Raw genomic sequence first — 27,368 nt, 5'->3', positions numbered from 1 at the left:
TTTCATTGACTGTGAGCTTGCGGCCACCTTCCAAAACTGCTCATCACAGCAGAGAGCAAAGCCCAAGCTCCTCGGCGTGGCCCTGACGACCCCCTCCATGTGGCCCTGACGACCCCCCAATCTCATCTACCCTCTACCTTCTTATGCCAACGGCCAAGCAGCCCCTTGTTGACTCCGGGCCTTCACAGGCCCTGCTCTCTCAGGCTCACATTTCCCCCTCCTCTTCCCTAACCTGCAGAGTTCTCATTCCTCCTTGAAGACAGGATTGTAGTGTCACCACCTCCAGGAACTTTCCTGACTGCTAGGTTCACCACTGCTCATGGCTTAAGAACCCAGAGTTTCCTTTACCTCAGTGTCCAGAACACACATGCTTTTCCTGTTTCTATGCACTTTCTTTGGAACAGCCAGAGAGACCTTTCCACACCATAGGACTCCCTGCCACTCCCCTGTTTTAAATAACAAAAACGGGCCCTTGGGTGGCTCAGTTTTTTTTTTTTTTAAATTTTATTTTAATTTTATGATAGTCACAGAGAGAGAGAGAGGCAGAGGCACAGGCAGAGGGAGAAGCAGGCTCCATGCACCGGGAGCCCGACATGGGATTCGATCCCGGGTCTCCAGGATCGCGCCCTGGGCCAAAGCAGGCGCCAAACCGCTGCGCCACCCAGGGATCCCAGGTGGCTCAGTTTTAAGAGCTGACTCTTGATTTCAGCGAAGGTCCTGATGTCAGGATCATGTGATGGAGACCTGCACTGGGCGTGGGGTCTTCTTAAGATTTTACCCCTCCTCTCTCTCCTTCCTCTGCCCCTCCCCTCTTCACCTTCTAAATATAAATAAATAAATAAACAAACAAACAAATAAATAACCATGATCATTTCTTGGTTTACTCTTGACCGTACTCTTTACTGTGGCCTACCAGTACTGCGTGACCTCACCATTACCCGCCTCATTCCTTCCCCTTTGCTCTCTCTGCACCCCCAGGACCAGCCTTCTGTACTCTTGAGTGCACCATGTTTCTCTCTCCCTCAGGACTTTTGCACTTGCTTCCTGGCTTCAACCTGGCTAATACCTACTTACTCTTCAGAGTGCAGCTCAAACTTTTCTTCCTCTGGGAAGGCCTCCTTGTCTGCGCCCCCTCCCCCCAGCAGGCTGGTTTAGGATGGTACTTAACACAGCAGTGATTATAGACCTGTTTATGAATTAGTTAATACCTGTGTCCCCCGGGAGGGACCCTGCTGTCCTGTTCATCACTACATAGAGGCACCTAGAACAGAACCTGGCATAGACCGGGTACTCAATAAAGTGTTTGTCGAAGGACTATAGGAGTGTGTAGCCATGATATTAACTGAAAAAGGACTTCAGCTGCCTCCATTTTGATCTCAAATTTTCCAGTTGGGCTCTTTTTTTTCCAGTTCATCTCTTAGCTTGGATTGAAGACCTTGCAGGCAAAGCATCCCCTGATGGGAACCCAACTCACCCTCTCAGGCAATCAGGACTGCCCTGACCATAACTTGACTCCAAGACAGTGATCAATCTGCTACTGCCCACCTGCACATCCCACCCACTTCTGTCCCACGTTTTCCTTATATAAACCTGGAAGCACTTGTGGCTCTGTAGAGACAGTCTTTGAGACTCTAGTCTGCTGTCTTCCCAGGAGTGGCCTTCCTGAATAAATTCCTTTCTTGTTTCACTCCCACACATCTCTCTGCCTTTGGATTTTATCAGTTAATAAACAGGTGGCCAAACTTGGTCTGTTTGGGACCCCTGGAGCCAGGAGCTCGTCCACTCCTGTGCCCCAGCTGCACTGTCACAGTGGCCTGTGAGGTCCTGAAGAGTTAGTAGAGCATCAGCACTCAGCACCATGCTTGGCATTTTGTGGAGCTCAGTAAGGGTTTTCTGAGTGTGTGAGACACTGTGATATGCTGCTCAGACTCCCCATCAGTAAAGACCCGAGACACCAGCTACTGGGAGGGCGGTCAGTGGAAGGCCTTCAACTGTCAGCCCCTCCAGGGACAAGGTCACCTTCCTAGTTGGCCCCACATTCAAGGACTGGTGAAGCAGGGATATAAAACCCTAGTCTGGCCATTTTAGTTTATCTGGGGGACTACTGTGATGGGCCATTGTAGCTCCAGAGTCCCGAGGGGGTCAGCCAACACTGGTCTTTGGCCTGTAGGACTTCTGGACCCTATAGTAGGAGCCCACTCCTGTTCCCTCCCTCCCTTCCACAGATGTTGATCCCAAGGGTGGTCCCTCAAAAATTCCTGCACCGTAACCTCCATCTCTGACTGCTTCTCCAAAACCCAACTTGCAACAGGCCCTTTCTGTCTTCTCTTCCCTTTCTCTGTGCCATCCATCTCAGGAAACCTACATGCATTCACCTAAAGTTTGTAGACACCATTCAACTTGACAAGCACTTTGAAGTCATGGACCAGGAGCAAACAGTCAAGAAAAAATTCTTGGGATGCTTTTTGGTGCAAAAGGTGCTTTTATTAAAGCACAGGGACAGGACTCGTGGACGGAAAGAGCTGCACGAGGGTCCTGAGGGGTGACTGACGATACATTTTTTAGTTAGTGGGGGTTAGGGGTAGTGTGAGACTCTAAGGAATTTTGAAGGAAAGCTTTCAGGACCTTGAGGGGGCCAGCTGCCCTAAGGTAAGGTCATTTACTACTGCCTGGAAGGAGCTCATCAGGAGACCCTGAAGGTGCCTGTCAGTGGGCCAGCGCTCAGGAGGGATGCCAATAGCCCCTGGGAGGGGTCCCAGCCACCGGGAAAGGGACACTAAGAAGAAGAGCAAAGCGACAGGACAACGCAACGAGGCAAGCCCTAGAGAGCAGAGGAGTCCCGATCCGTGGACCTCAGGACTCCTTTGTTCCTCTCTGCCCTCAGTTCACCCCATTCTCTCTCTGCCCTTCCGCGGGGGGTCGGTGCGCGGGTGCCCCGGGGGCTGCGGGGTCGCGGCGGCCTGCACCCCGACCGGGCCTCCCTGCCGCGGCTGCGGGGCTGCGGGGCTGCGGGGCGCGCGGGGGGCGGGCGCAGGGGGGGCACCTGAGGCCCCGCCGCAACCCGCGCCAGTGGGCAGAGGGCGGGGCGCGCCCGGGCCCCCGGACCCACCCCCCGACCCCCTCCCTGGGGCCGTCCCCGCTCCTCCTCCCGCTCCTCCCCCCACCCGGCCGCCCCCCGCCCGGTCCCCCGCCGCGCCCCCGGGCCCCCTGCCCGCCCCCGCCTCTCCCTAGAGCCGCCCATGCCCGCCCCCGCCTCTCCCTAGAGCCGCCCATGCACCCCCCGCCCCTCCCCGGGGCCGCCCCCCGCCCCCCTGCCCCCCTCCCCCCCCCCCCCGCGCCCACTCCGCCCTCGCAGCGCTGCCTGCTCGGAGCCAGGCATGGTGGCCCTGGTGGCGGCGTGGCTGCTCCTGTGGGCTGCGGCCTGCGCGCCCCGGGAGCAGGACTTCTACGCCTTCCAGGCGGTCAACATCCGGGGCAAGCTGGTGTCGCTGGAGAAATACCGCGGCTCGGTGAGTGCGGGCGCGGGGGGCGACCCCGGCAGGGCCTGCTGCTCCCCCACTCCGCCCCTAGGCAGGGCCTGGTGCCCCCCCCCCGGCAGGGCCTGCTCCCCCCCCCCCCCCGGCAGGGCCTGTCCCCCCCCCCCCGGCAGGGCCTGCTCCCCCCCCCCCCCCCCCGGCAGGGTCTGCTCCCCCCCCCGCAGGGCCTGCCCCCCGCCCCCGGCAGGGCCTGGTGCCCCCCCCCCCCCGCAGGGCCTGTTCCCCCCCCCCCCCCCCCGGCAGGGCCTGCTCCCCCCCCCCCGGCAGGGCCTGTTCCCCCCCCCCGACACGGCCTGCTGCCCCCCCAGCACCCCCGGCAGCCCCGGGGCCCCCTGTCCCCCCTTCTCCCCCTTCACCCCCTCAGCCCCGCGGCGACGTGGCCCCGGCCTGGGCAGGGAAACCTGAAACCCCGTCCGCCGACGCGGGTTCCCCTCCCGGCCCTGGGCTAGGGAGTCAGACCGGCCGGCCCAGCCCCTGTCCCCCGGGCTGCAGAGCGCCGCCCCCTTCGCCCCCACGCTGGGCCCGTGCTGCTCCCCAGGCCTCTGAGAGCCCCGCGGAGGCCACGTGCAGCCCGGCAGGGACCCGCTCAGGTGCGCGCACACCTTGCTCCAGCGCCCGCACCAAGGCCCCAGAGGAAAGGCCTTTGCCCAGGGTTTCGCCCAGCTCCACAAAGCAGAGCGGAGAGGGGACTCCCCCATCCATCCGTAGACTTCTCTAGGCGAAACCCTAAGATGGCAGTGGGGCTGAGCTACCAGAGTCCCCCAAGGCTGACAGCTGTCTCCTCACCAAGGCGGGAGCTCAGCTCAGAGAGGACTCACAGGGAAAATGGGCCTGGGTAAGTCTTTGAAGCAAGAGTGAGTGGCAAGACCCAAGAAGAGCATTCCAGGCAAAGAACTGTTCATACCAAGGCTCAGAAGCAAACCAACACGGACAAGGAAGGAGGAGGGGGGGGTGGGCTTCGAGCAGCTCTGCTGGCAGGAGTATCAAGCCTGAGGCTGAGTGCGGAAGATGAGACTGGAGAGAGTAGGGAGGGCCCAAGAGGGGCCTTGAACGCTATATTCAGAGGCCTAGATGTTGCACTGTGTGTAATAAAGAGCACTCACAGTCCATTTCTCAAAATGGGCTTGAGGCAAAAAGGAGGAAAAAAAAGATGGACCTACCTAGGGCCTTGGTGTGGGAAATGTGGGGAGTTGGTAATGGACACATAGGTACAGCATCCAGATTTGGGTGGACCACAAAGAAATGGCTATCAGCACTTTCTAAACCTTAAAATGCCAAATTATGGCGGGAGTCCTGGTGTTCCTTGTCCTAATTGTTCCCTAATGTGTTGTGAATTTCAAATGAGATGACAGTGTGGAAGTGATGTGGGAAACAAAGGCAAAAGAAAAAAATAAATTTCCTTGCTGCTACAACCCATTGACAAGTCCTTGAAACAGGTAGAGTGACTTTCCTCTAGGAGCTCAGCTACCTCGATGTTGACACTTTGCTAAGAACAAAAGACAATCTTAGCCTGACCCCCAGGATCCATTGAGTCTGCTTTAACATATAAAAATTCCTCTGGAAACTTTTTTTTTTTCTCTTGCTACCCCCCTCCCCCCAAGATACAGGTTGGCAATCATTGTCCAAGCAAATGAGCCACTGATATACATCTGAAGGGTGTATATCAGAAGCACCCTTGACTGGGTCTCATGACTGGGTTTTTACTAAGTAGTAATAATTGACCTTTTCCTAACAATAGTTAGCCCCCTCAGGATCCTGGAAACCTTGCTTGCAAAATGCCTTGGAAATTTGTGCTATCCCTAACCCTCTCTCAACTTGAAAGTGTGTAATCAGCCACTCTCTTTCTGCCCCTGGGTCCTGTCCCTGTGCTTTAATAAAAGCACCATTTTGCACCGACAATGTCTTAAGAATTGTTTCTTGGTTGTTGGCTCTGAACCCCAACATTTTCCTCCATCAGAAGCACTGTACCCAGCAGGGCAACTCATCCAGGACTGAGGACAAAGAACCAGTAAGAGAAGGCCTTCTCCGTCCGGTCTCTCCTTCCTTCTAGTGTTGGCATGACTAAGCCCCAGGTTTAGCACTTGAGCAACTCTGCTATTCATTATTTATTTATTTATTTATTTATTTATTTATTTATTTATTTATTTTTTAAAGATTTTATTTATTTATTCATGAGAGACACACAGAGAGAAAGGCAGAGACAGAAGCAGGCTCCATGTAGGGAGCCCAACGTGGGACTCGATCCTAGGTCTCCAGGATCACGCCCCAGGCTGAAGGCGGTGCCAAACCCCTGCGCCACCGGGGCTGCCCTCATTCATTATTTATTATTGAGCACCTACTATATACTAAGTATTAGGCCAGTCTTTAGGATACAGTGGTGAAGAAAACAGACAAGTTTCCCTTTAATAAAGTGTATCTGAAATGGAAAAGAGAGAGACAATAAACAGGAACAGAGAAATGAACAAGGTAATTCTTAGTACGGTGGTATTAAGTACTAAGACATAAATAGGACAAAGTCTATTTATTTTCAGAATAAGGTACTCAGAATGTGAGGAACAGATCCAGAGAAGTTATCCCAGAATTCTGAATGTTTTAATATTCTAGGTCAGGGAGATCCCTGGGTGGCTCAGCGGTTTGGCGCCTGCCTTCGGTCCAGGCATGATCCTGGAGTCCCGGGATCTAGTCCCACATCTGGCTCCCTGCATGGAGCCTGCTTCTCCCTCTGCCTCTCTGTGTGTGTGTCTATCATGAATAAATAAGTAAAATCCTTAAAAAAAAATTACTCTAGGTCATTGGTAACTCCTAAAAAGCCAAGGATTTTCACTCATGGGAATGAGAAGCCAATAAATCAATCAGAAAAAAATTGAAAAAGAAAGAAAGAAAGAAAGAAAGAAAGAAAGAAAGAAAGAAAGAAAGAAAGAAAGAAAACAATAGAAAAAAAGAACAAAGTCACATACCTACTAGGAGATAGAGTGAGAATTTTAACCCAGGCAGTCCAGTTCTAAAGCCCAAGCCCTTAACTGCCAGGTTTAAAGGGAAATCAGAAACAGGTAGTTCAGGGAAGCTGTTAATAACTACTGGCTCATTATATGTATTTTACCATAGCCTTTTTAAAAATTGAAAAAGGTTTGCTGGCTGCCAGTACCTGCCTGGCACTGAGTCCAATCCCAGAGACAAAGCCATGAGCAAGATTGTATGGATTGTGCCCTCAGGCTCAACTGGGAAGGCTGTCATTCGGACCAGTGTTGAGTATGATGCATAAGTGACTGCCTGGGAATGTGCTTGTCTAGGACGTGAGCTTACACATGTAGAGGCCTGAGTGTAGTGTGTGTGCTAATGCTTTCTTTGTTTACTCCTATGTGCACACCTGAGTCTGTATCTATATTTGGATATATATATATATATATATACTATGAGCATTTGGATGTGTCTGTCCATGTTTTGGTCACTTTAAAGATAAACTTTATAGGTTTCAGGTATGGAAGGACAAGTAGAATTTCCTTCCAAAAAAGTGGGCAGATGCACAAGATGTAAATTAAAAATAAGCAACCTTTCATGCTCTCATTGCTCAGGGATCCAGCAGAGAAAAAAGAGAAAGACCCCTAACTAGGGAAGGGAGTTAAGGGTCCTAGTTTCTCCCCATCACAGGCAGACTATGACATGCTGACACAAATGAGAGAGGTTGTCCTAATGACCTGTGGCCCCATGGACTGGGTCCTTCCTTACCTGGTGGAAGCAGGGGAGGGGAGTTCTAACTCAGTGTTCTCATCATTCAGCCCAGTAGTTCTCACCTACTCTAGGACACATGCAACAATGTTTGGAGACATTTTGGACTGTCAAAACTAGACATCTGGTGGGTAGAGGCCAGCGATGCTGCTAAACTCTGTACAATGAATAGGACAGCCCCCGTGTAACAAAGAATATCTGACCCAAAATGTCTGAAGTGCTGAGGTTGAGAAACCGTGTGTAGCCTGAGCAGTTGTGCCTGTGCGTGGCCAGGCTGCCTATGGGAGGGGACTCTCTTTATGGAGCCAGCCAGTATAATCCCGGCTCTTCTAAAGAAGTGGCCAAAGGAATGGGGCTGGGCTGCCCAGACACAGGGTAAGATTTAAGAATTCTTTAACAATGTATAACTAGAAGCTAAAAACAGCATTGGTGCCAAAATTCTAAATGCAGTATTATAAGTGAGTTCTATCAGCCAGCTTTGTATTTATCACCTAAAGGCTATAGTTAAACACATTTATTATAAGGTGATAATACATTTAAGGTTTAGTCTAGTGACTCAAGAAAGTGATATTTGTGTGCTGGAGGGAGAGGGGCAAAATGGGGTTGCCCTGGGGGCCTCTTATGAAGAAACCTCATGTCTGTCTACAACCCCTGCAGGTGATTGTGTACGTGTGCACATGTATTCATTCAGCAAACACTTTCTGAGCCTTTTCTGTGTGTCACGCCTGGGAGTGAAGCAGACATAGCTCCTGCCCTCCTGGGTTTCCAGTGGGTCTATTGCAAGGGAGGCCACTAGGGCGATGAGCACGGTGGACTGGGCCCGAACCTGAACGCACATCCACCTTTGCACTCCCCGGCGTTACCTCAGGACGTGAGCGCACCCGTGGGTGCACCTCTATAAATGTGTGTGTTGGTGGGCTTTGTGTGATGTGTGCTAAATGTATTTTTATGGCTGGCGGAGGCTTGTCCTCAGACGTGCATGTGCACGTGTGATGTGGGGCGCCTCTGTGGGCATGTTGGTGCCCATTGGGGTGCTGCCCTTGCGTGCGACCCGGCACTGGAGGTCAGGGCCCCGGGGCGACCCGGCACTGGAGGTCAGGCCCCGGGGCACCCAGGGCCCGACCACTCAGGCTGCGTGTGTCCGGTTGCTTCTGCCACAGGTGTCGCTGGTGGTGAACGTGGCCAGCGCGTGCGGCTTCACGGACGGCCACTACCGGGGCCTGCAGCAGCTGCAGAGGGACCTGGGGCCCCGGCACTTCACGGTGCTCGCCTTCCCCTGCAACCAGTTCGGCCAGCAGGAGCCCGACGGCGACCGCGAGATCGAGAGCTTCGCCCGCCGCACCTACGGCGTTTCCTTCCCCATGTTCAGCAAGGTCGCGGTCACGGGCACCGGGGCGCACCCGGCCTTCAAGTACCTGACCCGTGAGTCCCCTGAGGTCGCGGCTCCGCAGCAGAAGCCGCTGGCCGGCTGGGTGACGGGCCCTGGCCCTGGGCGCTGGTGATCGAGAGCAGCCCCCCCCAGCCCTTGAGCCCCCCCCCCCCCCCACTCCTGCAGGCCTCGCTGGGACTCTGTTTTCATTCGTGGGGCTGCTTAAAGGAGACCCGGCCCTCAGGTGCCGTCAGTGTGCATCAGTTGAGCTTAGGATAGAGAAAACAAGCCACATCCCCAGAGAAGGCTGGGCAAGAGGGGGACAGGACGGGCGACTCTTGCCCTGAGTTAGGGGCCAAGTCTGGAGGCCATGAGCCAAAAAATACCAGACCTTAATATTTCAGAAACAGATCCCTTCTGCAACCCCAGAAGCCTCGGAACCACAAGATGGGGTCATAGGCCAACCTTGTCACTATGGCCCTGTTTCTTCCCTTGGCCCTTTCTCTTCCTTTCTGGGCTCCATTTTTGCCCTGTCCTGCTCCATGCTTCTGATGCCTTCAAATCCCTACCACCACCCCCCATTCGCCTGGAGGAATAGATGAAAAACAACAGTATGGCAAACAAAGGATCCCTTACCGAGGCTGATTTGAATTTTGTTCTATGAGTCAATCCTAGTATTTGTTTATTCCCCTATGTTTTTATTAGTACTTTTTCCGGGTCTCATAGTTATAGATCAAATCTAATATTGCTTTAGAAGCAACTGGGGAGCTCTTAAAAGTGGGTTAGCCTGAGACCTACTGAAGCAGGGCCTGAGAATCTTTATATATATATTTTAAAGATTTTATTTATTCATGAGAGACACAGAGAGAGGCAGAGACACCGACATCTCCCTGCAGAGAGCCTGATGCGGGACTTGATTCCAGGACCCCAGGATCACACCCTGAGCCAAAGGCAGATGCCCAACTGTTGGGCCACCCGAGTATCCCAAGAATCTGTCTATATTAACCACCTCCCCACACCACCACCCCACACCATCTCCCCCCCACCACCATGATTCAGATGCAGCCAGTCCACAGATTAACGTTTGGAAACCATTAAGATTTCATTAGAGAATAGGTGTAGACTATTCAGTAGTTTGAGATCATTAAGAAAGGAGGAGCTGATATTGCTTTTATCAAACACTTAACAGAATCCTAAAGCAATAGTTCTCAATGTTGGAGCCATACTGGCATCTCCTGGAGAGCTTTTAAAAAATACTGATCCCTGAATCTTACTACCAGAGATTCTGATTTAAGTAGTCTGGATGTGGGGATCCCTGGGTGGTTCAGTGGTTTGGCGCCTGCCTTTGGCCCAGGGTGCAATCCTGGAGTTCCAGGATTGAGTCCTGCATCAGGCTCCCTGCATGGAGCCTGCTTCTCCCTCCTCCTGTATCTCTGCGCCTCTCTCTCTCTCTCTCTCTCTCTCTCTCTCTATGTCTATCATAAATAAATAAATCTTAAAAAAGTAGTCTGGGTGCGGACCGGGCATCAGGATTTTAAAAAGTTAATTCTCACCAACAGAACCACTGCTTCAAGGGAAGGATGGACTCTGGTAGTGGAATTCTAGGAGAGGGGACACAGGGGAAGCACACTTAGCTCTCTTTCTTCCTTTTTCTCTAGAGACTTCTGGGAAGGAGCCCACCTGGAACTTCTGGAAATACCTAGTGGCCCCAGATGGAAAAGTAGTAGGGGCTTGGGACCCAACTGTGTCGGTGGAAGATATCAGGCCCCAGATCACAGCACTTGTGAGGAAGCTCATCTTGAAGAAGCGAGAAGACTTATAACCACTTTCTCTCCTCTTCCACTATCCCATTCCCTACTCTCCCTCCGTCTTCCACCTTGAATAGGTGACCAAAGCAAACTCAGTGGTGCTCAATGGTGCTTGGAGGGAGGGCCTATGGACTCCACTTTTATCCCACCTTCCCTATTATTCCTAAGGGGGAAATTTTCTAGTATTTTGGATTACTTGAGTCTTAGAACAACTTATCGGAACTCTTGGCCGATGAGAGCTCTTGACCAATGAATCACCAGCCAGTAAGAACCTCTGGCCCGTGAAAACATGTGGCAAATAGAAGTATATCAAGCAATAATCTCCTGCCTATTAAGAACTCTGTAAAATGGGACCATTTCCTACCTCACAGGGCCGTTGTGAGGATGAGGATGAAAGATCTATTAAAGTGCCTAGGGCAGTGCCAGCTTATTAGGAGTCATTCAATAATTTTTTTTTGCATATAAACCAAAAAATAGCTTGTAATCAATAAAAACTTGTGCCCAACATGAATTTCCAGCCATTGAGAATCCAGGCCAAAGATTTATTTGTTGTTGTAATTGTTTTCCTCTGTATTATTTTTTTAAATTACAAAAGTAATGCATATAGATTGTAAAATAACACAGAATGATGTAAAATAAAAATGAAGATATCCCCCTCCTCATTTTCTATATCTCACTCCCTGGAGGTAAATAAATACTGTTAGCAATTTGGTACAAAGACTTCCTATTTTTTTTTTATCGAGCCAATCATTATTGCTCAATAAGAACTCACTGACCGAAAGTACTCAATAATAATAAATAGGCAGAGGTTATAAATAGATAATTCAATGAATATTGTGGAAGGATAATAAGGCTATGAGAAGATATTCAGCCTCATTAAAGTTGGAAAGATTTTTTAAATGATAATACCCATAGCTGGTAAGGGTGTGGGGAGATGGGCATTCATAACACCTGTTGGTGGGACAATGAACTGGCACAAGTGGGTGATTTGGCAGTATCTATTATTTCTTATTTATTTTTTCTTATTTTTTCTTATTTATTTATTTTTTAAAGATTTTATTTATTCATGAGAGACACAGAGAGAGGCAGAGACAAAGGAAGAGGGAGGAGAAGCAGGCTCCTCGCAGGGAGCCTGATGCAGGACTGGATCCGATCTGGGAATCCCGGATCAGGCCCTGAGCCCAAGGCAGACACTCAACTGCTGAGCCACCCAGATATCCCAAAATAAAATATTATTTAAAAAATCCAGAATAAGGAAGTATAATATTTTTATCAAAATTTTTTAGTGTTAAGTGAGGGAGAGAGAGAATATGGACCAAACTATTTTTTTTTTAAGATTTTATTTACTTATTTGAGAGAGAGAGCATGAAAATGGAGAAGCAGAGGGACTGGCTCAGTGGGAAGCGAAAGGCAGAGCTGACCTGGGGCTCAACCCTGAGATCAAGACCTGAGCCAAAGTTAGACACTTAACCAATTGAGCCACTCAGGTGCCCGTAGACCACCTTAACATGGTGGTTGTCAATGCGGGAGTCAGGGGAAAGGGGATAACAGGAGATCTTCACTGTCTTTGTTGAGTAATTTCTGTAATATTTGAATTTTGTATGTAAAATATTTATATAGAATATATATTCTATAAAAAAGTATTTTTTTATAGAAATATAAAAAGAGGCAGCTAAAAACTGAGGTGATAGACAAAGTCACTGACTGATAATTCCTTAGCCAATAAGAATTTCATGTCCACTCTTCCCAAGGTCACTCTTCTAGAAGGGAGACTCAGATTTAAGTCCTGGCTGTGCCCCTGACTCCTAGACCAAGCAAATTGTTTCCTCTCTGCTGTCTTCCATTTTCCCACTGGACAATGAAAGGGTTAAACTGTGCTTATCCTTCTTGCAGTGTCCCTTAATGGTCCCTCTCCAAAGCTACCCAGAGTAAATGAGGGCTCTCTGTGAGTGACCACGAGCCCCACTATGGTGGCTTCCAGGGTGCCCTTACACACCCTGCTCCAAGTTCCAGCTCCGCATATGCTGTGTGCGCACACACAGAATGAAACGCAGCAATGACAGAAATGTTCCTAATGGACACCTCGGAACCACGTTCTCAGTGGACCTCTCTCTGACCTGTCTTGCTTGACCTCTCAGCCACATCTGACATTGCCGACTGCATTCCTTTCCCTGACTCATCCTCTTCCCTTTCTTGGTTTTCCCCCTTTCTCTTTGAGTGCTCCTTCCTCCTCAGTATCTGCTGATGTCTCTTCCTCCTGCTTACTCCTTCCTGTTGGTCTTCCTTGGGGTAACAGGCTGGTCCTTCTCACTCCCTGTACCCTTCTACAGCCATCTCATTTGTTTGACCACGATCAATGCCCTATTTTCAAAAAACATTTTATTTATTATTTATTTATTTATTTATTTATTTATTTATTTATTTATTTAGAGCTAGCAGGGGTTGGGGCAGAGGGATAGTGAGAGGAAACTTTTTTAAAAAATTTATTTATTCATGAGAGACACACACAGAGAGGCAGAGACACAGGCAGAGGGAGAAGCAGGCTCCATACTGGGAGCCTAATATGGGACCCCATCCCGGGTCTCCAGGATCAGGCCCTGAGCTGAAGGCAGGCGCTAAACCGCTGAGCCACCCAGGCGTCCCAGGAGAGAGAATCTCAAGCAGACTCTAAGCTGAGCATGGAGCGTGTCATGGGGCTCAATCCCATAACCCTAAGATCATGACCTGAACTGAAATCAAGAGTCAGGCACTTAACAACTGAGCCACCCAGGCACCCCGCCATTATGCCCTACTGACACCCAAATCTCTACCTTGTATCTACACTGGACTCATAGTCACCTGCCTACTAGGCATGTCTACTGAGATTTCAGTTCAACATGTCCAGAACGAAACTCATCATCTCTCCCTGACATACTGTCTCTCTTCCACTGAGCTTTTGCAAACCCCACAACCTTTCCTTTCACACACCACTCACTCACTACATTATTATTATTTAAGCAACTGCTCTCCTCTCCTTAGCACAGTGCCTGGCCCTTAGCATATATAATTTAATTACAAAGTAAACATTTCGAGCACCAGCTCCATACTGTCCCTGACTAGAATCTATCTAGAAACCAAAGATGAGCAGTTTCCCCCAGAAATTTAAAGTCCAGCTGAGGATTCTGCAGGCCCAATTAGGCTGTCATTCCTATGCTCTATCAGCTTTTTGATGCTCCCATGTCCCCTCTACTGTGCAAGGGTTCCCTAGGGGGAAAAAATCTCTTTAAATCCTTATCAACTGTCACCTTCATCACTGGCTAATCAGTATCTGCTAACAATTTAGTTTTAAATTAATCTATTGGTAATCAGCTAACAGTTGAGTAGTTAATATTTGAGTTTCAACTAACACTTTAGTTATCTTCTAACACTTTGTTTATAAGCAATATTCTTTATCAGGTTTTATTTTAGCATTTAGTACTTTAACTATTTGCCAAGCTTAATTTTTAATCAATATGTTGTCTGCTTAAGTCTTATTACTGTTCCCTTAGCTATCTGCTATTAGTTCAGAGTAGATTAGCAAACCAATGACCCTTGGAAAAGGGTCATTTCTCGCTGTGGGTATGAAAAAGGCCTTTTTGTGTTTGGCTGACTTCTCCTTTTCCAACATCAACTGGTCCCAGGTCCTTCAAGAAAGGAAGACCTCTCTGAGCTGGGCTAGAGTGTGCTAAGAAGAGAGTATACTGATGAGGATACTTTCTGGAAAGTTATGGTTGAAAGGGACATTCATTCATTAACAAATATGTCTTCAGCACTGTTTATGTGTCGAGTTCTGCACCACGTTCTAGGGATACATCAGTGAACAGAACAGGCATGTTCCTAGCTGTCATGGCACTTAGAGAATAGTGGGAAAGCCAAACATTAGTGGGAAAGACAAACATTAAACAAATAATTACACCAATTATTACATAATTATGACAAGCGCAGGGAAGAAGTACAGAGAGACTGGCACTGGAGCTATTCTGGAGTTCAGAAATCTCCCTGATGAATGCCATTTAAGCCAAGAGCTGAAATTTTATTTTATTTATTTATTTATTTTTAAGATTTTATTTATTTGAGAGAGTGTGTGCGCGTGCACCAGGTGGTGAGGGGCAAAGGAGGAGGGAGAAGCAGACTCCCCACTGAGCAGGGAGCCAGCTGTGGGGCTCCATCCCAGGACCCTGGGATCATGACCTGAGCCCAGCAGACGCTTAACCGACTAGAACCACCCAGGCACCCAAGAATTGAAACTCTAATAAGAGTTAGGGGGAAAGGAGACACCTCGGTGGCTCAGTGGGTAAAGCCACAACTTTACCATATGTAAAAGTTGGACCTTTAGCTAGGCTAATGGCTCTGCCATCCCTAGGATAGTGACATCATTTGCACAACCCAAGAGAGCTGACCACCTCAACTTTGTATCTTTTTTTTTAAAAGAAGATTTAAAAAATTTATTTGTTTAAGAATGTGTGAAGAGGGGGAGATGCAGAGAGAGAGGGAGAGAGAGAATCTCAAGCTGAGCACAGAGCCCAACATGGGGCTCAATCCCACCACCCTGAGATCATTTACCTGAGCTGAAACCAAGAGTCAGGTGCTCAACCAAGTGAGCCACCCAGGTGCCCCTCCATCCTCTACTTTTATGTTAGGGCACTACAGCACGTCCTCCAGGTCAGAAGAACTTAACCAAATAGCCACTCAGACAAGGATCACTGAGAAATAAAGTTTTTACTTGTATGGCCATGTGCCCAGATGAAAATTGAGAGTTTCATTAACATAGAAGAAGGGGAGAACAAATAGTCCTAATAGTTGGGGGGGGGCAGGAACACAAAGCCCCACATCTTAATATCTTTCAAATCTCTCCCCTCTCCTTCTTCCTGCTATCATTATCCTAACTCAAGATTTCTCATCCTTCTAGCTCATTATCTTGGTTCCAACTCCCTCCTTCAATCCATCCTTCACATCACAAGCTAAATGATGGTCCAAAAAGCAAACCTGACCATATCATCATTTTGCTTCAATGTGTCCTCCATTCCTATTCTTGGAGTAAAGGCTCAGTTTCTTAGTCTGCCATTCAAAGTCCTTGTGCTTTATGTTCCTCAATTTCTTGCCATATTCTCTTTATTCCTTCCTCCGATCGCACAGGTAGAAAATTTTCTCACTTTTCTTGATATTGCTATATTGATATTGCCTTATCCCTCTTGTATTTTATATATATATATATATATATATATATATATATATATTTATTTATTCATTCATTCATTCATGAGAGACACAGAGACACAGGCAGAGGGAGAAGCAGGCTCCATGCAGGGATCCATCCCAACGTGGGACTCGATCCTGGGTCTTCAGGATCACTCCCTGGGCTGAAGGTGGCGCTAAACCTCTGAGCCACCTGGGCTGCCCTCCCTCTTGTATTTTTTGGGTATAAGAAATGCTTGGCTCAGGGATGCCTGGGTGGCTTAGCGGTTGAACGTCTGCCTTTGGCCCAGGGTGTGATCCTGGGATCCAGGATCAATTCCCACATCAGGTTCCTTGCAGGGAGTCTGCTTCCCTCTTAGCCTATGTTTCTGCTTTTCTCTCTTGCTGTGTCTCTTATGAATAAATAAGATCTTTAAAAAAAAAACAAAAACAAAAAGAAATGCTTGGCTCAGAGTAGGTGTTCAAAAGGCATTTGTCATTTGACCTCATGGTCATCATCTATTGTTTTTCTGAATGTCCCAAGGACTGTCTGGACCCCTGCATCTGGTAGGCTCCCTCCACAGAGGAGATGACCCATCTCAGCAATATGGGAAAGCCCAGTCAGAAACCCCTTCTCTAATCCCTTAGAATATAAGTGCTCCATTCTGACTGCATGGCCAATTGAGCCCTACTCATCATTCTCCAGAGGGAGTATCAGGGCCACAGTTGTCTTTGATATTAGTGATATCATCATGGGACATACCTCTATTAAAAAATTATTTGTTGAAAAAAAATTATTTGTTGTTTACCTGAAATTCAATTTTAACTAGCCACCCTGGCAACCCTTCCCTGGATTGAATACCATACAGTAGTGAGTTGAGCTAATAGCCTGGTGGCTCCTTTCAACTCCAGGAAACAAAGATTCTAACTCTTCTGATTTACGTTGTTCCTCCCAATGAAAGCAGAAACTCTTTGGATTAAAGTAGAAAACCTAAGAACAATAGTTAACAGGTTAATTGACAGGACAAATGACAGTACCCACTTACCAGCTGTGTAAACTTGGAACTGTCACTTAACCCCACTGAACTATTATTGCTTCAACTAGCCAATAAAAGAAAATCAAGATTTTACCTACTAAGCACTGGGGACTGTGCTAGACACCTTTGTCTATATGTTCCTTCACCTGGAACATTCAGATAAACTAATGTATGAGAAGGTACTCTGTAAGTGGAAATGGGCTGTAACATATATGAAACAGTATTATCACCAATGCAGTACTTGTCTGCAGTTGACTTCCTTTACTGACTCTTGTGGGGAAAGAAGCTTCCCTAGCTTGGTCATATTGCAGAGGAAAGACATTGTCTAGGACTCTAGAGTATAGACAAATGGTTTTTAATTAAGGGTGACTTTGCTCACCAGGGAACATTCAGCAATATCTGGAGACATATTTTGTTGTTGCAACTGGGGGATGGGTACTACTGGCATCTAGTGGGTATAAGCCACAGATGCTGCTAAACATCCTGTAATGCACAGGACTATCCAACGCAACAAAGAATTGTCTCAAAATGTCAATAGGTTGAGAAATCCTAGTTTAGAGAATTGCAAAGCAGGATTCACATCCCAGCTCTGCTGCTTAGCAGCTGAGTGACTCATAAACAAAGTACTCTACCTCTCTGGGCTTCAGTGTCTTCCTCTGGGACATGGAGGATATTAATAGCACTTACCTCATAAGCCTATTGTGATGATTAAATTCTAATAGACCCACAAACCACTGCAGTGCCCGACACATAGTAAATATCCAGTAAATGATAGTTCCTATGGCTATTTAGGTATTATTGTCTCCATTTAAAAGACAGGGAATTGAGGCTCAGAGACGAGAACAGACTTGCCCAAGATCAAGAGAAAAAGCAGTTCCTGTCATAGGGTTGACAAACGTCACTAAGAATCCCCTGTAAATAAATGCTGCAGTCTTCTTGTGTGTGACATAAGACATGAGACATAATCCTTGCTCACAGCAAAGTGGAAGGAGTGCTCACATACCTCCACATCATTCCTATAGGGTTGGATATTTTGATTTCCATTTTACAGATGAGGCTAAGTAAAAAGTCCAAATTCTTCCAGGAAGTCAATTGCCAAGTAGAGACAGTCTGATCTTGTACCAGAATCCTTGCCTTTCCCTATTCTTTGCTTCCTGGACTCTGATAACACTCCAGCTAGGACAGGGGTTTAGGGTTAGAGACATAATCCTGGAACAAGGGAAGACATTCACCCCAGACTGCAGAAATCTTGGCGTAAACTCCAGAAGTGGCTGACTGTGGGTTGAAAGAGAACTGTGAACATGAAAAATGCTTACTAACATGTAAAGTGCTGGACTAATGTTGAGACCAGAGAGGGAGATAGGCAAAGGCAGTGTTTCCTTGAGCTTTGGGGACCGACAGACCCAGGACAAAACCGACTGGGTCCTCAGGTGAGTAGTTTAACCTCTCTGAGCTTCAATATATATAATACCTACATATTTATATTTAAAATACATATTTCAGAATGATCTGTTCAGTTATTAATTGCTTCCTTGAGGTATAGTTGACCCTTATGGCCATGCAGGTTTTGAAGATGTGCAGCAGAGACAAGTGGAAATTGAAATCTGGCCTGAACTCTAATTACCCAGCCTTACCTTTGGCATAGACCTACATCAGACCACAGGAAAGGTTCCTTTTTTTCCTGTTATGCACAAAGGAATAAAGACAGCACAAAGCAGCAGCCCTGCCTTCAAGAAGACCCTAAGCTGAGTGCGGTGAAACTGGGACTAAAGCAGGTGCAACTTCCATCAAAGAGGAGCCTGTAGGGGATCCCTGGGTGGCGCAGCGGTTTGGCGCTTGCCTTTGGCCCAGGGCGCTATCCTGGAGACCCGGGATCGAATCCCACGTCAGGCTCCCAGTGCATGGAGCCTGCTTCTCCCTCTGCCTGTGTCTCTGCCTCTCTCTCTCACTGTGTGACTATCATAAATAAATAAAAATTAAAAAAAAAAAGAGGAGCCTGTAGTCTGAAGCTGTAATTGCTAAGTGAGATAATAGTACATGGAAGATGTTCAGTGAATGGTACATGTAGTCAGAACAACAAATAATGTATAAAAGAACGATGCCCTGAGAATTGCTCACAGAAGGGCTTCCTGTAGAAGGGGCTTTTTTTTGTTTTTTTTTCCAAGCTGAACATTGAAGGGTGGAAAGGATTTAGGTAAGTACAAGGGGGGAGCTACATGAACAAAAACCTGGGGGAGGAGGCTCCCTTATCAGGTCTGATTAAATCAGAAGTTTCCTCTAGGAAAGGAGAGTCAGATATAATTGGAGGGATAGGGAGAGTTCAGATTTTAGAAGTAAAACTGGAATCACTGGGGCTATTGCAACAGCCCAGGTCAAGCCTTCAGAAAATCTCTGCTGATAAGTGTGTGAGGAAAATAATCAAGTGCAGATAAAAGAAGTGCACAATCTGCCTCAAAACTCAAAGGAATTTTTTTGACATTATACTAGAGATCCTAGATAATGTAATAAAACAAGAAAAAAACTTAAATGGCATAAACTGGAAAGGAAAAGTAAAACATGTTGTCTGTGAATAAATTATGTTTTTATATTAACATAAAAAATCTTAAGGGATCCCTGGGTGGCGCAGCGGTTTGGCGCCTGCCTTTGGCCCAGGGCGCGATCCTGGAGACCCGGGATCGAATCCCACATCAGGCTCCCGGTGCATGGAGCCTGCTTCTCCCTCTGCCTGTGTCTCTGCCTCTCTCTCTCTCTCTCTCTCTCTCTCTCTGACTATCATAAATAAATAAATAAATAAAATTTAAAAAAAAATCTTAAAAGTAGTCTACAAAAAAGCTACTAGAACTACTAAGTGAATTTAGTAAGTTCTCAGAATACAAGGTGAATACAAAAAAATAAATTGTATTTCTTTTACTAGCAACAAGCAATTGGACAATCACATTAAAAATGTCATTCACAGAATGCCTGGGTGGCTCAGCAGTTGAGAGAGAGCCTACCTTTGGAGACTCTAGAATCATGAGTTCTGGGATTGAGTCCCCAAGGGGAGCCTGCTTCTCCTTCTGCCTATGTCTCTGTCTCTCTCTCTCTGTGTGTCTCTCATGAATAAGTAAATAAAACCTTTTAGAAAAATGTCATTCACAATAGCATCGAAAATAGAAAAAAGGGATAAATTTTACAAAATATGTACAAGACCTTACATAAGAGTACAAAGCATTGATGAAATTACAGAAGAGCTAAATAAATGAAGATATATACCATGTTTATGGATTGGGAAACTAAATATTAAGATGCTAATTCACTCCAAGTCGATCTATTCATTAAACATAATCCTAAGCAAAATCCCAGCAGGATTTTTTTAAGGGGCAGACATTGACAAGCTGATTCTTTTTTTTTTTTTTTTAAGATTTTTTTATTTATTTGAGAGAGAAAGCAGGAGTGGGGGTGGGGTAGAGGGACCAGCAGACTCCCTGCCAAATAGAGAACCCAATGCAGGGCTCCATCCCAGGATCCCAAGACCATGACCCTAGCCAAAGGCAGATGCCCAACTGACTGAGCCACTTAAGCCCCCCTGATAAACTGATTTTCAAACTTATATGGGCACACCTGGCTGGCTCAATTGGAAGAGCATTCAGCTCTTGATCTTCAAGTACTGAGTTTGAGCCCCATGTTGAATTAGAGATTACTTGAATAAATAAATCTTAAAAAAAAACTTATATGGAAATGCAAGGACCTAGAATTACTAAAACAATTTTGAAAAATAAGGACAAAGAGGATTTATACTACCTGATTTCAAACTTACTTATAAAGCCACAGTAATAAAGACAGAATAGTATTGGCTTAAGGATAGATTCCGATTAATGAAATGGAGAATCCAGAAGTAAATCCACCCATTTTTGATTAATTGAGTTTTGACAAAGGTGCCAAGTTAATTCAATGCAAGAAAAAACAATCTTTTTAAAGGATGATTTTGGAACAACTGGATCCATATGTATTTTTAAAGTTTTACTTATTTAAGTAACCTCTACACCCAATATAGGGCTTGAACTCACAACCCTGAGATCAAGAGTCACCCACTCTTGTCACTGAGCCAGCCAGGTGCCATTGGATATCCATATGTAAAAGTGCACTTCAACCATTGCTTTACACTAGACACAAAAACTAACTCAGAAAGGTAAATGTAGGGACACTTGGGTGGCTCAGTGGTTTAGCATCTGCCTTCTGTCCAGGGTGTGATCCTGGAGTCCTGGGATAAAGTCCCACATCGGGTTCCCTGCATGGAGCCTGCTTCTCCCTTTGCCTGTGTCTCTGCTTCTCTGTGTGTGTGTGTCTCATGAACAAATAAAATCTTAAGAAAAAAGGTAAACATAAAACTTCTAGAAGAAAACACAGGAGAAAGTCTTTGCCATCTTGAGGTAGGTGAAGATTTTTTTAGATAGAACACAATAAGCACAGTCTTAACAGAAAAAAATGATAAACTTCTGTTTAAAAGAAAGATTTAGGGCAGCCCGGGTGGCTCAGTGGTTTAGCGCCACCTTCAGCCCAGGGAGTGATCCTGGAGACCCAGGATCGAGTCCCACGTCCGGCTCCTTGCATGGAGCCTGCTTCTCCCTCTGCCTGTGTCTCTGCCTCTCTCTGTGAGTCTCTCATGAATAAATAAATATTTTAAAAATATAATACAAGAAAGATTTATTTATTTATTTAAGAGAACGAGAGAGAGAGAGCACAAGCGGAAGGGGTACAGGAAAAAGGACAGAGGGAATCTGAAGCAGACTCCATGCTGAGTGCAGAGCCCTACAGGGTTCTATCTCACCACCCTGAGATCTTGACCTGAGCCAAAACCGAGAGTCAGATGCTTAACCAACATAGTCACCCAGGTGCCCCTGGAGCCCTGCCTCTTATACGTTTTTGGTGGGGATGTAAAATAGTACAGCCCCTGGAAAACAGTTTGGTGAATTCTTATAAAGTTAAACATACATCTACTCTATCACCCAGAAATTCCACTCCTAAGTATTCACCCAAGAGAAATGAAAATATATGTGTGAACATGTGTGTGCATACATGCAAAATGTGTATAGCAACTTTATTCATAATAGTCCCAACCTGGAAATAACCCAAATGCCTATTAATGGTTGAATGGATAAACAAATTGTAGTATTTCCATATAATGAGTGTATTTCCATGTATTCAGCAATAAAAAGGAAGAACTATTTGTATACACAATAATCTGTGAGTATCTCAAAGGCGCTGGGGTGAGGAAAGGAAGGCAGACACAAAGAAGACGTACTATCCAAGTCCACTAACAGAGTTCATGAAGGGCAAAACTCACTTCTAGGGACACAGAGAGCAGAGAGTGGCCCAAAGGCGGAGCTGGGGTGGGGAGGACAGCTAACTGCAGAGGGGCGCAAGGGTGAGGACGGGTGATGGAGATGTGCTGTACTAGACTACGGTGGTAAGCACACCAATGCGTACATTTGTCAAACTCACCAAGCTTTAAAACCTAAAAATAGGTATGTTCTCTTGTTTATATAATATACCTCAATAAAATTCACTATATTTTCTTTTTTTGACATTCTACATTTTTTTAAATTTTTTTTAAAAATTTATTTATGATAGTCACAGAGAGAGAGAGAGAGAGAGAGGCGCAGAGACATAGGCAGAGGGAGAAGCAGGCTCCATGCACCGGGAGCCCGATGTGGGATTCGATCCTGGGTCTCCAGGATAGCGCCCTGGGCCAAAGGCAAGCGCCAAACCGCTGCGCCACCCAGGGATCCCACATTCTACATTTTTAAAAGATTTTATTTATTTATTCATTCCTGAGAGACACAGAGAATGAGGCAGAGACACAGGCAGAGGGAGAAGCAGGCTCCATGCAGGGAGCGGGATGTGGGACTCGATCCAGGGACTCCAGGATCACCACCTGAGCCAAAGGGAGACGCTCAATCACTGAACCACCCAGGCGTCCCTAAAATTCATTTGAGAAGAAGAAAAAACCTCAAGAAAAGCATCATTGTATAGCAATGAAAAAAAAAAAAACATGAAAGGAATCTAAATATTAAGAAAATGGATAAATCATCATACATTTACTAAGTGGAAAACTACACAGCAGCAAAAATGGATGAACCAGATTGAGCATACACATCGGTACAGACAAAGCTCACAAACACAAGATTAAGTGAAAAAAATAGGTTCCAGAATACATGCCGTATAATGATTTCTTTTTAATTTTTTATCTCATGTTGGAGCGTCTGGGTGGCTCCGCGTTTGAGCGGCTGCCGTGTACTGAGTGGAGGGTACGTGGGTGTCGCTATATTATCCTTTACATCGCTTTATGTGTCTTAACAAACACCCTAAACCTAAAGGGTGGTCACCTAGATTCGGGAGAGAGTTTGACTGGTATCAGATCAAAGCCTGGGTCCCCATTAGTCCCTGGGTGGAATGTTCCATCTGGTAAAGTCCCTTCTCCCAGGACGAGACGCAGGGGCCTTAGTATGGACAGGAAGGGAAAGGGTCCGTCCTGGGCATCAGGGGAGAGACCCCGAGGCGACCCGCACTGAGAGCCGCGGGGCGCACCCCGACCTTAGGGCTGGGGGGGGGGGCGGACCCAGGCGGAGCAGTCGGGACAGGCAGCAACGGGAAGCGAGCGCCCAGCAGGAGGCCGCGGGGACCGGCCACCCGGCTCCACTGTGCACCCCAGCGGGGCCTCGCCCTCCGGACCGGACCGTCTCCAAGGGGGCTGGGCTGCCGAGGTCTAGGGGCCCTGCTGTGACAACCCCTCGGAAGGGGCTTCCTGCGGTGGCTCCCTGGCCAGGCTGGGCACTCCTCCGTCTCGGGTAACTGTAACTGCTGCCCTGCGCAGTGCCGAAGGGGGAAGCGACCCACCTGGGGCCCCCCCCCCCCGCAGGTGACCGGGGCTTGCTCCTCCTACCGGGTTGGGCAAGCTACCCTCCCTTCTTGGCCCAGTTTTCCTATTGCTATAGTGGTGTGGGCGTGTGTCTGTGTATCTAGAAGACACCATACCGAAGTATTTGTTTTTGTGTGGTGAGATTATCGGTGATTTTTGTTTTTTCTTTTAACTTATTGTAATTTCGAATTTGTTTTATGATGATACATATGTTGTTATGTAAAAAAATATTAAATGGGGAGGGGCGCGTGGCTGGCTCAGCCGGTTGAGCTTTGGACTCTTGATTTCTGCTCAGGTCATGATCTCAGGGTCCTGGGTTCAGCCCTTCCTCAGGCTCTGAGCTCAGTGGAGAGTCCGCTTGAGGATTCTCTCCCTTTCCTTCTACCCCTCCCCCTCCCCATGCTCATGCTCTCTCCCTCTCAAATAAATAAATAAATAAATAAATAAATAAATAAATAAATCTAAAAAACAAACAAAAAAACACCAGGGACAGTAATACTGCACAGGGTTGTTGTAAGTTTTAAAGGAGTGGATGAAAAGCACAGAACACAATCTCAAGATTACAGTGTGTTCTCCATAAATGTGAGCGTTCCTTGTTCACCCCTCCCTCCTCTACTTTCTTTCCCTTGTGGTATTGGACATTCTGGTCCCCACACCTCAGCTGGGGACAAAGGAGTTGGTGGGACAGGACTCTGATCAGTTACTGGCTGTGTGGCTTTCAGTAAATCACTTAACCTCCCTGAGTCTCAGTTACTTTGCAAGGTGGAAAGAATAACACCTATCTCATAAGAAGTTTTCTGGACTATGTGACATACGAGATGGGAAACTTCCAATCACTTAGTAGCTCTACAGTAAGTGTCTGCGGGAAGAACCAGCATTAGAGTAGGAGTTAGGCCAGAAGACCTAGAGAATTTTAGCACAGGCTCCACAGAGCCCAAAGGCTCCATGGTAAGAGTTTGGCAGGGGTGGTCCATGAACTTAGAGTGGGAAAAAAATTACATCCTGTTTTCACTAACCTCTAATTGGAATTCAGCATTTCTTTCTGTCATGGAGGGAAGCAAAAAAAATCACAGTACTATTTAGCAGTATCTGTGACTTTGTCACCAATAGAAATGATAGTTTGTATTGCATTATAATTGCAATATACTTGAAATACTTTTTACACTCGTTCATCACCTCAAAATTCCAATAACTAGAAAAAGACATTCACAAAATAAATATTTTTTAAAAAGTACTTTGAGGGGCACCTGGGTGGCTCAGTCGGTTAAACATCTGACTTCAGCTCAGGTCATGATTTCAGGGTCCTGGGATCAAGCCCACATCGGACTGTGTGCTCAGCGAGGAGTCTTCTCTCGCCCTCTCCACCCAGTTTGTGTTCTCTCTCTATCTCTCAAATAAACAAATACAATCTTTACAAAATATTTTGATAATGATTCTATATAACTGGTATTCTTGTTATCCTAAGTGATTTACTTTTCATAGTTAAAAATACTCTTCTGAATAGGGGCCCATCAGTCTTCATCAGACCACCAAAGGAACCCTTGGCTAAACGAGACCTGGGTGCCAGTCCTGCATGGGCCATTGACTGCTGTGTGACACTGGGTTTGTTATTTCTCAGAGGCACAATCACCCATGCTTGGCTCACCTCACAGGGTTGTTGGGAGGAACAAATTAATTCTTGGCTGGGAAAGGGCTCTGGAAACTGTTGGCAGCTTCACAATTTTCCCAAAAGCCAGAGCAGAATGCCTGCTACGTCCCAGCTAAGCTCTGTCTCCAGGAGACCTCTCTCCTTTCCACAGGATTTCCACTCCACCCCCTTTACTTTCCATCTGATAAATAAAGAGGCCAAAGTACACCAGTTTGCAGAGATACACAGCTCAGTAGGAAGGTTTTCTGGGGGACAGTAACAATTCCCTCCAGTTTTCATATTTGACAGTATAGTGACCCTTGAGGACACTACCCTCTCAAAATTCATCTTCTCTCCTTCAGACAGTGGTCGCTCTGCAGCCACGGTCCCCGCATTTTCCCTTTCACTGCTCTGTCCTTTGATCATCTGTGTGACTCTCCCATGATACTGTGTGTTTCTCAGGGGCACACTCAGATCTGACTCCTGTCAGGGACTCCAATGCTCAGCTCAAAAGCATGGCACACATTAGCGTCTTAGAAGCTGGCCTAGATGAAGAAAGGCAACCTGAAACACAGAGAAAAATCAGGGAAGGAGGAGAGCTAGGGCTTGAGCCCAGATTGCCTTGATGCCCATGTTTATCCCCCACACACCCAGAGCAAAGGATGGAGAAACTGGGGAGTCTCCAGGCATCACAGTAACTATTCTCTACTCTACCCTCTCCTGTGAAAAATTACAAGAGCTAAAGATCTTGTCATCTCCAGCTGGCCCCTGCCCATCTGTCTAATGAGATTCAGGGGCTTTCAAACCTTTTTGACCTGACTCAAACTAATAAATGCATTTTATATTGTGATCGGATCCATAATACACACATAGATATGTAACTGAAACATTTTATGAAAGAATACTTAGCTTTACTCTCTGCAATGCACTTTTTCTATTCCATTTAATTATTAGTTTATTTTTATTTTATTTAAGTTCAGCCCCAAAATGGGGCTTGAACTCATGATCCTGAGGTCAAGACCGGAGCTGAAACCAAGAATCTCATGCTTAACAGACTGGGCCACCTGGGCATTCCTAATTATTATTTTCTAAAGCTAGCCAGTGACTCATTAACTGGTCACATGTCCCATAGGTCTTGTTCAGCCCCCACACCCCGTGGCTAGCTGAATAGGATAACTAAAGCTCATATAAAATGGGACAACTAAAGCTCAGGAATCCCTAGTCCTGGATCAGTGTGATTGGGCCAGGCTGTGTACCTCTCAGAGCCTCAGTTTCCCCAGTGTACCCTTAGAGGACAGACAGGCAATTTCTAAGGGCCACATAGGCTCCTTCAGACTGTATGCCTGGATCCTAGTGAGAACAGTGCTCTGGAAATAATTTCTGAGAGTGGAGAGGTGTGCTGGCTTTGCTTCCTAGGGGGTTAGGGTTACCATTTGGGACGCTGTAGCCCCCTGTTCTAGACCACTGCGGCGGCGAGTCTGAACAAAGGAGTGTGAACAGGTCGATCCATGAGTTAGCAGCTCAGGGGAGGAAGAGGCAGGTAAGGAAGCCAGAGGCTGAGGATATTTAAACCTCCAATGGGGGGACACCTGGCTGGCTCAGTTGGTGGAGGGGGAGACTCGAACTCAGGGTTGTGGGTTCGAGGTGACTTAAAGATACAGTCTTGGGGCTCCTGGGTGGCTCAGCCCGTTAGGCGTCTGCCTTCGTCTGGGGTCCTGATCCCAGGGTCCTGGGATGGGCCCCTCGGCGGGGAGTCCGCGTCTCTCCTCCCCTCTCCCTCCGGTGCCCGGTGCCCGTGCGCTCGCTCTCCGCGCCCTCTCTCAAATAATAAATAAATAAACAAACAAACAAACAAATAAATATTTTTTAAGGTTAAAAAAAAAAGTCCACTGGAAAAAGAGGCCTAGTGAGAACCCCAGAAACAACACGAGCTTGGGGACTAGGCAGACGCGGGTCAACGCCCCCGCCGCGGGGACAAGGGGAGGCGCCCTCTCCGGCCCTGGGGCTCATTCCCAAAGTCAGTGAGAATCCCCGCAGCTCCGCGCGGGCGGGCACCCACCGGGGGTCCCCCCGGGGCGGGCGGGCTCCCACGGGCGGGCACCCACGGGCGGGCGGGCTCCCACGGGCGGGCACCCACGGACCGGCTCCCACGCCCACTCGCTGGGCTCGCGCAG

At 47.2% G+C, this 27,368-nt stretch overlaps 1 protein-coding gene across 1 annotated transcript; it reads left to right on the top strand.

Annotated features, from left to right (window-relative positions):
- Positions 1–3,339: 3,339 nt before the first annotated feature.
- GPX7 (glutathione peroxidase 7) lies at positions 3,340–11,159 on the top strand. Its single transcript, XM_055342180.1, has 3 exons — positions 3,340–3,509; positions 8,423–8,684; positions 10,290–11,159. The coding sequence occupies exons 1-3, from the start codon at positions 3,378–3,380 to the stop codon at positions 10,451–10,453; spliced, it is 558 nt and encodes a 185-aa protein (XP_055198155.1). The 5' UTR covers positions 3,340–3,377; the 3' UTR covers positions 10,454–11,159.
- Positions 11,160–27,368: the final 16,209 nt, after the last annotated feature.

Source organism: Nyctereutes procyonoides, unplaced genomic scaffold (genome assembly GCF_905146905.1).
Source record: "Nyctereutes procyonoides isolate TBG_1078 unplaced genomic scaffold, NYPRO_anot_genome, whole genome shotgun sequence".
NCBI classification, from domain to species: domain Eukaryota; kingdom Metazoa; phylum Chordata; class Mammalia; order Carnivora; family Canidae; genus Nyctereutes; species Nyctereutes procyonoides.
The sequence above is the reverse complement of the archived record's forward strand: the minus strand, read 5'-3'. Positions and strand labels throughout refer to the sequence as shown.